The sequence below is a fragment of the Tympanuchus pallidicinctus genome, unplaced genomic scaffold, assembly GCF_026119805.1.
Source record: "Tympanuchus pallidicinctus isolate F22 unplaced genomic scaffold, pur_lepc_1.0 scaffold23, whole genome shotgun sequence".
NCBI classification, from domain to species: Eukaryota; Metazoa; Chordata; class Aves; order Galliformes; family Phasianidae; genus Tympanuchus; species Tympanuchus pallidicinctus.
In genome coordinates this window covers 8,739,368-8,750,538 of record NW_026294740.1, presented here as the reverse complement: position 1 = coordinate 8,750,538, position 11,171 = coordinate 8,739,368, and the positions used below count along the sequence as shown (strand labels likewise).

The 11,171-nt window shown below is 48.4% G+C and overlaps 1 protein-coding gene across 1 annotated transcript; it reads left to right on the top strand.

Moving 5' to 3' along the window:
* The first annotated feature begins 324 nt into the window (after positions 1-324).
* NOG (noggin) lies at positions 325-2,151 on the top strand. The gene has a single exon (XM_052688402.1). The coding sequence runs from the start codon at positions 896-898 to the stop codon at positions 1,565-1,567; it is 672 nt and encodes a 223-aa protein (XP_052544362.1). The 5' UTR covers positions 325-895; the 3' UTR covers positions 1,568-2,151.
* Positions 2,152-11,171: the final 9,020 nt, after the last annotated feature.

Sequence of the window (11,171 nt, the reverse complement as noted above, 5' to 3'; positions counted from 1 at the left end):
TGTGCGGAGCCGGGCAAACCTTCCGCCCGCGGCCAGGTAGCGCCGCGCGGCGCCGGGGAGCGGCGCGGATAGCGTGGGGCCGCGCTCCGCTCCCGGGCCGCGCTCCGCCGCCCCGCCGCCCCGCCGCCCCTCCGCCGCGCCCATGGGGTGAGCGCCGTGCCGAGCCGCCGCTGCCGGCGGGAGGAGCGGAACGGAGCGCCGAGCATCTCCCGGGGAGCGGCGGGAGGCGGGGGGAAGCGGCGGGCTGCAGCCTTCCCCAGCAGAGGGTGTGTGCGGGGTGGCAAGGGGGAAGCCGCGCTCTCCCGGACTTTTGTGGGAGTGGGGGTTGCGTTGTGCGTGTGGTTTTTTTTAAGGGGGGTGGGGTGGGTTAGAAGAGAGTCTGTGGTTTCCATGGAGATGAAGCTGAAAGTGCAGGAAATTTAAAGGCTTTGGGTCCTCGCGAAGCAGACAAACTGGTGCCAACGTGCGCGGCTGCCGTTGCTGCTGAGGAGGCGGCTTTGCAAACGGCGGAGAGGAGCGGGGAGGAAGAGCCGGCGGCGACTTCTCGCACACGCACGGGCGGACGGCGAGGAGCGGCAGCGGGGAGCGCGACTCGCAACAAAAAGAGGCGTCTGTCTCCTCGTCGCGGGGAGCGCGAAAAGAAGCGGCGGCTGCGGCAGAATTTTGGAGCGGCTCCACCGGGAGAGCTTTTCTCGAGCGGCTCGCGAGGAGCGGGGCCGGCTCTGCCCGCGGCCAGGGGCTGCGTGCGGCGCTGCGGGAGCGGAGCGGAGCCCCGCACGGACAGGCGGTCCGGGATATTCACGTCCGAGTTTTCTGATGCATTTGCTCGCACCTTCTTCCCCCGCTGCTTGGTGAACCCAGCCCCCCTCCCCCCCCCCCCGGCGGTCTCCCAAGGATGGATCATTCCCAGTGCCTTGTGACTATATACGCCGCGGCGGTGCTGCTGGGGCTCCGGCTGCAGCAGGGCTCCTGCCAGCACTACCTGCACATCCGCCCGGCTCCCAGCGACAACCTGCCTCTGGTGGATCTAATCGAGCACCCGGACCCTATCTTTGACCCCAAGGAGAAGGATCTTAACGAGACCTTGCTAAGGAGCCTCATGGGAGGACACTTCGACCCTAACTTTATGGCTATTTCCCTGCCCGAGGACCGGCTCGGGGTAGACGATCTGGCCGAGCTGGACTTGCTGCTGCGGCAGAGACCTTCGGGAGCGATGCCCGGCGAAATCAAGGGGCTGGAGTTCTACGATGGGCTGCAGCCGGGCAAGAAGCACAGGCTGAGCAAGAAGCTGCGCAGGAAGCTGCAGATGTGGCTCTGGTCCCAGACCTTCTGCCCGGTCCTATACACGTGGAACGATCTCGGCAGCCGCTTTTGGCCCCGGTACGTCAAAGTGGGCAGCTGCTACAGTAAAAGGTCTTGCTCGGTCCCAGAAGGCATGGTCTGCAAACCTGCCAAGTCCGTGCATTTAACGATCCTGAGGTGGCGGTGCCAGCGGCGGGGCGGGCAGCGGTGCACGTGGATCCCCATCCAGTACCCCATCATCGCGGAGTGCAAGTGCTCCTGCTAGGGCTGCGTTCCCGCCGGGCTGCCGGGGATCTTTGCTGCAACACAAACAAGAGACACTGCTTTCTGGTTAACGTTGTAATGCACTGTAACGTGTAGGAGAATGTATATTGTGTGTATATATGGCACCGTTTTAATATACTATTAAAAGGTCAGTATTATACGTGAAATAATCAGCGTCTACTGTATTTTTAAGACTATTACCCTGATCGTTGCTAATGTATCTTTTTTTTTTTTTTTTTTTTTTTTTTGGTATTTATATTCCAGAGAGGAGTTGCTTCGCTTTGGCGAAGTCGGTTTGTTGTTGTTGTTGTTGTTGTTTTTTAATAAAAGGATTAAAAAATACAAACCAAACTTTTTGATAAGAAAACCTTTTAAAGCTATTTTCCATTATTCGGAAAGTGTGTTGGTGTGTGTGTTTTTTCTTCTTACGGACTTTAGGTTAAAAAGAAAACGCCTCGAGCACAATGTTATTGTAAATAGAACGGTTTGAATGACTTAATTCTATGTAAATGAAGAGTATCTGCTATTTATTCTTTATATCCCTGTAGTAAAAGCGCAGAGCAGAATTAAAGTCAACCACTAAAATACGCGCCGTGCGGGTGCTGTTTGCTGTTCGGTGCGGCCGCCCCGCGCTGCTCCGCTCCGCTCCGCTCCACTCTGCGGGTTCCGCAGCCCGCGCAGCTCCAGCGCCGCTCGCGGGGAAACCGCGGGGCTCCGGGCCGCTGCTCCGGGCTTTTGTAGCCGCTTGACATTTCATTTACAACGGGACACGTGTCTTTCACACCTACCATTGTGGTGGGACGCTGCTGAAACTTGACCCTTGGGCGTTGGGGGTTTGCAGCGCAGACGCGTTATTAGCCCGATCCTGTGACAGCGTCGCACGCCCTCCCCGACCGGCGACAATCGCCCTCACAGCCCATTAACTCTGGGCACCCGCCGGTCCCCGGGTGTTCCGCCGCCGCCGGCAGCGCCCGGGCTGGGCACGGAACCGCTCGTTTCGGCGGCCCCGCGGTGCGGTGCGGTGCGGTGCGGGCATAGCGCAGCACGGCACAGCACGGCGCTGCTCAGCTCCCGGAACGCCGCTGCCCGGCGCCGTCCGCGTCCCGCCGCCCCCCCGGCCCGGCTCCGGCCGCCCCCGCGTCGCTCTCCGGCTCCGCGGACGCGGAAATACCCCGCGGCTCCGCCAGGACCCGCCGCCGGCAGCGGAGCGCTGGGCCGCGCCGTGCTGGGACGGCCGGCGGTTGTATCTCATAGGTACCGACTGCAAAAACAAACGCTCCACGTGTTCCTCAGAGGCGCCCTGACAGTGCAGAAAGCCTTTTCCTTATTTATCTTGGAATCAAAAACCTTTTTTTTTTTTTTTTTTTTTAACTCTCAGGGAATCTATGCTAATCATTCTGCAGCCGCGTGTCTCTCGCTGGCAGAGCCCAGCCCTGCTTTCCCCGGCGCTCAGCTCGCCTATCTCCCAATGCATATTCATTCCCCCTCTCCCTCTCTCGGTGCGTTTTACCGTCCGTCTCTTTGCTTTTAATTTCAGTACTTTAGAAAAAAAAAATCAGATCTTGGGACATTTGGGGTATTCATTAACCTAGTGAAGAGGAACAGAGGCATTATTACTCACATAGAAGGCACCCTGCCCCCATGTCTATCTAAGGGTTCATTGTAAAAGGATTAAAAGTTAAAGACCTTCATCTTATGATTCTTTCATTTAATCTTCGTGGCGCCTGAAAGACATGCTGGATGGATGATCACATTTAAAATATTCCTAATGTCGGCTACCTTAGGACTCCAGGCAGGGCAAACAAACGTAATTTATTTCTAGAAGAAAGGGGATATTGAGATGTTTAAGTTTATGAACCACCATTACCATGTATATTTGTTAGGTTCTGACAAATACCCAAATAACATTAAAATCAGCCATTCATCACATATGAATTTATGCAAAACCTTCTATGCCTGGGGCCAATATTTTTTTAGACAGAGTTTCACTTGCAAAGGAAAAAAAAAAAGTTTATTTAAAAAAAAAAGCCAAAAGCAAGAGTTTTTCATGACTGGTAAACACGAGAATTATGTGAACAGAAACTATTTCATGCTGGGATGGCAGCCAGCGACTCGGGAATGTCAACAAAAGTTCTCCGAAGGTTGAAAGTGTCACTGGATTACAATACGAGGTCCTTCGCCCCATTAGCGAACGTTACTACGGTCGCATTCCCACCGGCAGCGAGAGACTCTCCCCCGATTCATCCCTCGCTGATTCCGCAGTGGGGCAAACAGAGATGTTGTCTGCAAACCGCCTCTGACTGCCTGCAGATGTGAGCGCTGCTGTGCGCAGGCTGTGCGTGTGCCTGCTCAGCACCACAGCTGGCTCCTGCCTCCAGCTGGTGGGCACTGCACTCCGTGCGCCCCTCCTCAGCTGGCAGTGCCCCAGCGCTGAGAAATACGGTCACAGTTTGGGTTAAAAAAATCAATCACCCTCCACAAGGCACGTGATTTTTATTATTCTTTTTAAAGAACTAACTAAATTTTGTCAGCTGGTGGAGCAAAAATAAACTAGTTGTTTCCACTGTTGTTTCTGGTCAGGTTCACTTTCTGGTCCTCCTGCCCCAGTGTTGAAATGTTTGGCTTGTAGTGGAAGTGTTTCAAGCCAAACAAATAAAATAGCTTTCTGGTGAATGTTTCTATGCAAATCTTTTTAATATTAGATTTTGTAATATGTTTTTAGAACAGAATTGAATTATGGCTCTTTTGAATTGAAATCAATTCATAACACGGCCAATTTTTGTTTGCTCATCTTTGTAGTGGCACAATAAGACCTCACAGAGACCACTGTGGGGAACAAATAAGAAGGGAAAGGTTGAAGTTGAGCTTGTAGTACTCTTCAGTTTCTTTTGCAATTTTAGTGCCTTAAAGTGTAACGTTGGAAATTTAAATTCGTATCCACCTCTGGCACAGAATGCAACCTCAGGTGAGTCTTTACACCTGTGCACACCGCCCTTGTGAGGAGCTCTTTGCCTTCCCTTTGGCACTGTTAGCTTCCACCCAGCGCTGTCTGCCCGCGCTCACCACGTGTCTGTTCAGAACATGGGGGGTAAGGCCCAGCATTCAGGGTGATCTCTTGGCGGCCTTGGATGCAGCATCCAGAGCAGCCAGTGCAGAACAGTATCTTATGCAGTATTCTGTTTATCAGAAGTACGTCATGTTTAAAGAAGGGTACAGTGCTGTACTGTAATTCAGAAGTGCCAAGGGTAATGCTGTTGATGAAGAAGAAAATAGAGACCGGAATTAAGTTGTCCAGGAGTCTGTAATAAGCTCATTCAAAGTCAGTCCAGAAAGTGTGAAGAACCAATGAGGAAAATGTGTTACTCATACCACCAAAGTGTGGGGTCCTCACACTTCTGCTTATGTGAAAAAATGCATTTGAGTTCTTTTATCTTTTTCAAAATACCACCACAAAGATACATTCTTCAGATTGCACAAGTGCATGGTGCATCGCAACAATAACCGCAGCTAGAAATTGGAGCAGTGCTGTTTGTATAAATACTGGGCGAGTTTTTCCTCTTCCATAGTTTTAATAGAGAAATAATCTTAGTTTAGTAATGTCAACAGCTGTTATAAAACTCCTTACAGTTCACCTTATTCGTTATATAAATGCAATCTGCACCGTGTTGGTTGGATCTTGGATCCAGTAAGAAGATATTCCAGGTCAGAGATTTGCCAGGAAATCTTCATTGGAAGTTGAAATAAATATAATGACGTCATCACATAATGTAACATCACTGCTTTCAAGGTAAGCCAAACCAGAGGTATGTTGGCAGGGGAGCGCTGCCACCTGGTAGAGCCATGCTAGGAATAGATACGATACTCTCATTGCGTGGGGAGGAGAATAGCCACACTCTTCCTGGAGTGCCCACAAGGATCCTGCAGTCTTTCTGTGCGTGTAACTCCTCTGGGAGCCGTGCTGCACACGAGAGCTGCAGAATCCATGTCAATGCTCTCTTTTGAGGGAGCAGCTACAGCGAATTTGAAGAGACCCTTTCATTCCCTCTTCCACACTCCCAGACCAAGCAAGAAACTCCAATGGTTAAAAGGAAGGGGATGAATACATTCACTTGAAACAACTGTTGGAATGATTCAGAAAGGAACAGAAACATTCAGCAATCGACATTAAAGACTGTAAATCTGTAGATGTGTTATTGGAGGATCAGCCGTTTGCAGCTATCTTTCGGGAAGGCTTGAGTACCAGGGTGTTGATGTTAAGGCTGTGCAGGAAAAAGCTGCTGTGTGTGTGATGTGCTTTCTGAAGAGCGGGAGAGTATAGAAGCTGGAAAAGGAATTTGCATGGGTGCCATTTTGCAGCGGTGCTGAGAGGCAGGATGGGAGGCGCAGAGGTGGCACCATTTGCCTGTAGCTCTCAGTGGTTACTTCAGATGGAAAGCAGCTGAAGCAGATATTCTGGGGGCTCACTGGCTGTGCCATCCTCCTTGTCTGGGATGTATTTATGCTGCCATAAAGCATGGGTCAGGACCAGACCCGACCTGTGTGGGATTCAGCCCAGCCAGGCTGCAGCTGTACAGGAAAGCCTGTCAGTTGTCCCTGTAAGGAACCCAGCAGCGTGCGGATGCTCCGATGCAGGAGCCATCACTGAGCTGAAGCCAGCAGCACCGACCGAGTGCACACAGGTCTCAGCTCTGCACCGAAACAGACATTCCCCAGGACTCACATCTCTCCCTTAGAGAATCCAGGAGCAGGAGCTGCATCAGATAACCAAAACAGAGTTTGAAAATAGGTTTCACACTCCCTTCTTGATTTTTTTTTTTCCCCTCCTGAGAGGGGGAGTGGCAAGACTCCCATCACAAAGAACGTTACTCAGAACCAGAACAGATCTTAAGGCACAACACTAAAAACCTGTATGCAATGCAGAAGGACTGGGTGGCTCGAGGGATTGGTAATGGTATAAAGAGCTTTTCACCACTAGGCTTCTGGCTTCGGTCCAGAGGTAGTAACTGAAAGCCACAGTCATCTGATGCCTGCATCGTGGGCTGTGCAAAATGAGTTGTTGGTCTCTGTGTGGATCCTACCAAGCGGGATCCAGATCACAAAGCCACCACCAGAACTGACATTCTTGCTAGGTCTCTCAATCAGTAGAGCAAAATGAAACAAGAATGGAGACATTTGATCTGTGTTCGTGATTCAGTGGTAATAAGGGTGTATTGTTAGGGGGGGGTTGTTTGTTTGCTTGGTCAGTGTGTTTAACACAGGAGAATGTAAGCAGTATAGCCCTTGTATGGATACAACGCTAATAGTATGTAGCATTTTCCCTCTGGCACAGTAGTACCTTTATACTTGACCTACACCTGGCATCCTTTTACCTGGCTTGGATGCAAAACCCAGCTCCAGAGGAAGATGCAGCAAATGCAAGGGTCTGCTCTGCTGTTACACTGATCAGGAGCATCTGCTGCATGGTGTGGTGCAAATTATTTTAAATTAACCTTACTTCTAGTAGTATGGATGCACTCTGCTCACTGGGTTGGTCTGCTTTAGTCAAGGCAATCCCAGAGCTGAGCTTGGAAGTTCCCCTTTCATGGTACCCCAGTCATGCAGCTCTTTGAACGCTCCTTTCACCAAACGAAGGATGGAGCAGACTGTGATTCAGGACATGCTTACCAAGCTGCTCTGTAGTACCTGTTCTGTGCAATAAAAGAATCCAGCACCTTTTCTCAGCAGTATATAAACTGATGTTAATTTTGAGTATTAGGAATATGTACATAAAACCAACACATATTTACACAAGGGCCATTGTAAACATCACTCCTCTGTTTCAAAATGAACTTTCTGGTATTCCAAGCACTTCACAATATTGTCTGTGAGTGAAAAATGCCCTGAAAATAATTTTCCTTCACTCCCACTCCTATTTTGTTTGGACCTTTAGAGATACCGCATATCTGGTCAGTTGCAGTTTGCCCTTTGCATGGATTTGTTCCTTCCAGGGTGCTGATTTCTTTCATACAGCAACAGAATACTGGAAAATATTCCTTAAATTGGATTTCAAACCTGCATAAAGTAGCTGAGGGACTTCACAGAGCAGTGAGGACAGCTGAAATTGTATCTTCACAGTGGAGTGGATTTCCAAGTTGATCATGTCCCTTTGGAATAAGCGGCTGACGTTTTGGATGTAGTGCTTGCACAATAAGTGAGGTCACTGACTCATTGAAGCTCTTGCAAATAAGCCGTACTATGTTAGCTATAATCAAACCTTAAATTAAATGCTTCGTTGCAAATCTTGTGGCCTTAGGAACTCGAAGGTACCTGTCCTCCGGCTGTATCTGCTCACTGGCTTCTGGAGAGACGCGTCCCTTTCACGGGACAGCTGACTGGGCCCACGTCTCACACTGTATGTAGACAGGGTGGAGAATTCCCCCCGTTGGCTGAACAGTCAGCTGGTTCACCAGGAGCTGTGCAAAGAAGGCAGTGCTGCGAGACCACCAGGCCAGGGGCAGTTACACTGTGCTTAAACGGTCTGCAGAAATGCAGGGCATGTTGGTCTGAGCCAACAAAACACTGCATAGGCACTCGGGCCAGACCTCAGCAGTCCTTCCAGTGACGGATCTCCTCCTGGCTGAGCAAACCCCGCTCGTGTGCTCCTCTGTGGCGCAGGCCGATGCTGAGCACCCACAGCGGAGCGTCCCGGGGGAGCCGAGAGCAGCCTGGGTGTTCAGGGGAGGGCTGTTCTACCTAACCAGGAACAGCTGAGTGTTGTGGTTTGTATAAACTGTTTGCCATGTATGTGTGGCATGTGGCAGTAAATGAAACACTTACTTTAAAACTTATTGAAGTTCTTTCAGCAAAAAAATTAATGTGGGGTCGGCTTTTATGCTTTGTTTCAAATGAAGCAGAGATTTATACACCTTATTATCCTAATTTTTTTCCAGACACTGCTCTGAATATCTTTCATATCTTATGGGAAATTAAATATCAGAGTTTTTAGAGAGATCATTTTGAATTTCCCATCTATGGTATGAACAAAAAAAAGGGTAAGTCTAATGAAGTGGCATGTAGTCAAATGTTCAGACTGTAATCATCCACAAAATATTTAAAGCAATCTGAATGAAACTTTTCAGACAGCCAGACTGGGTTCCTCTGACTTTGCAGCTTCTGAGAGATGCCAACAGACTTTAAGGCTAACATTCTCAGGTCCGGGCGCCTAAGATGAGGCATTGTATTCACAAACAGACACCTACAGCTATGGTTTGAGTTTTGATGCTGAAACTCACACGTTCCAGTAGGAGACAATGATTATATTCCACAGTGAGGAAGAGCAGACGTAGCCTACTGCTCCAGTTTGTGCTGGATACTGTGAATGTTACAGTTGGATAATAATATCTTTTTTCCCAGCGAGATCTAACGCAGATAGCTGCACACTGAAAAGGTGGGACTTAGGTATAGAGCTTTCCAAGGAGCTGCAGGTAATCCCATTTTCATACCTGCTCACTCTGAACTTATGAGAAGAAGGACTTGGATCTTCTCACAGGCAAGAGGAATTCTCAAGCAAAGTGATTAGATTCTAAGCCATGTCTTCTGGAAGGGTGGATTCATAGGGGAGAAGGGAGGACAGGACAAGCATACTGAAGGCAGCATTCCTCCCTTTTCACTTTTTCCTCTCCTGCTGCCTCCCACCAAGGGGGATGCTGTCATGTGCTGAATGCTCTCCCTTCACTCCAGCTCTCAGCAGAGGCAGTGGCTAAATGTATTGACCTCAGTACCACTATTTTATGCCAATCAAAGATCTCAATCTGCTCATAAAACAAATGAAGTATTTTCAGAAGTCTCATTTTCTATTTACTGTTGCTACAAATCTTTCTGCCTTTAGCACGGTAACTGGCCGTCACTGACGTTTCTCTTTGTCTTTGTCTGTTAGTGCATCTTTCCTCAAGGTGGTCATAATATTGTGATGACAATATTTTTTGACCAAATAGCAGAGATGTTGTGAAATTGCAGGCTTTCTTTGGTGAGTTTAAAAGTAAAAGCAAATTGTGGCTTTTTTTATCAACCATTTTTAATTCTGTAAATAAATTCTAAAGCTATACTGTCCATTCTTGAGGAGCTCGGGAGAAACTTCCAGTATAGCCTTTGCAGTTTTGCTGGAGTTAACATAGAAGTCTGCGATTAAAAACGCTCCTTTGGTCACCTCATGGTTTAAAGCAGTGGTGTTGAGGGGCGGAACATAAAACTAATTTCACTGCTAATTACAATCTCTGGAATATTAATCCCTGTGAGTATTTTGCAGCAGGACGTTCAGTGTCTGCAGAAGGTGCTTCCACTTGATCTGCCATCTGCTCTTAGCTGGCAGCTGCAGGAGGCTCCCACTTTCTGCACACTTCGCATCGGAGCAGTACAAGATACGTACTTCCCAAGTCTGCTAGATATCTTCTGCATTCGGGTTTGGGACAGCTATTGCTGTAACCTCTAGTGACCTGCTGTGCTGCTCATTGGAAACAATAATTTGAACACTGAGGGGAAATTGCAATATTTATAATATATTAAGCCATGGAACATGTGAAACCTGGTTTCCTGTGGATTTACGTCTTGAAAGCGAATTTCTGGAGCTCATTTGCCAAATCTATCTGGAGCCAAACCTGGACAGCACTACCCTGACCCTCCCATTTCTGGGGAGTGTTGTCTGGCCTGGACACTGCAAGCCAGGTGACATCAACTTTGAACAAGCCGAGCTCTGAGAGACATGTCCTGAATGCCGGACTGTCCGTCTGTCCCACTGGGTGAGGCCCTGTCTTTGTGTCCTCATGTGTCAGAACAGCTGAGCTTATGCTTCAGCTCACCTTAGTGATTGGAGCTACTAGATCTCTCCTCCCAGTAAAACTATTGTTTTTTTTATTAGTCAGAAATTTAATATTCATAGCTGAGAGTGCAGACACATAGGCAGCACAGTTCCATCAATCTTATTTCCTTTCAAAACAAACAAACAAAAAAATTGCCATAGCACTGAGTAAGAGATGTGAACCATTGAACAGCCCTACTGCTAGCACTGAAGAGACCTATTGCAAATATCCCCCAACTTCCTCCTGCCTCGGGCACTCCTGAGCATCATTCTTGCTGTACTACTTGCAATTATACCTGCAATTTGCAAATCCAGTATTTATGTCAAATGAATATGCTGCCTTCTAGCCTCCGCTGAGCACTTCTGTAGTCAATTCTGTAACCCTTGTCCCTCTTCTTAGTATTTTGACTTCCCTGCACTGTACTGCAAGTGAAATTAGATTGAAGGTCGCTTTGAGAAAATGTCCCTGCTTCTGTATCTGCTGTAAATTCTCAGAATGCTTCAGGTTCTGTTCAAACAGTAAACAATTCTGGTCCTCTCTGTGCAAATTGTCTTCCTGAGCTCTGTGCATTTATCTCCTCATACAGCTGAGCACAATATTTTAGCAGCTTTATTCGGGGCAAAAATCAGTGGCAACATAACATCTTACAGATTCACATAAGCTGAATAATGTGACTGCTTTCCAGCTAGGAAAATGCTAAACAATTTTTTAAAAATCCAAATATTTTGTTTTTATGTTTTCAGAATAAGGTTGGTTGTGTTGGGCTTTTTA

What these genes read in the sequence shown, in the direction of transcription:
- NOG (XM_052688402.1), top strand. Translation starts at nt 896, where the DNA reads ATGGATCATTCCCAGTGCCTTGTGACTATATACGCCGCGGCGGTGCTG.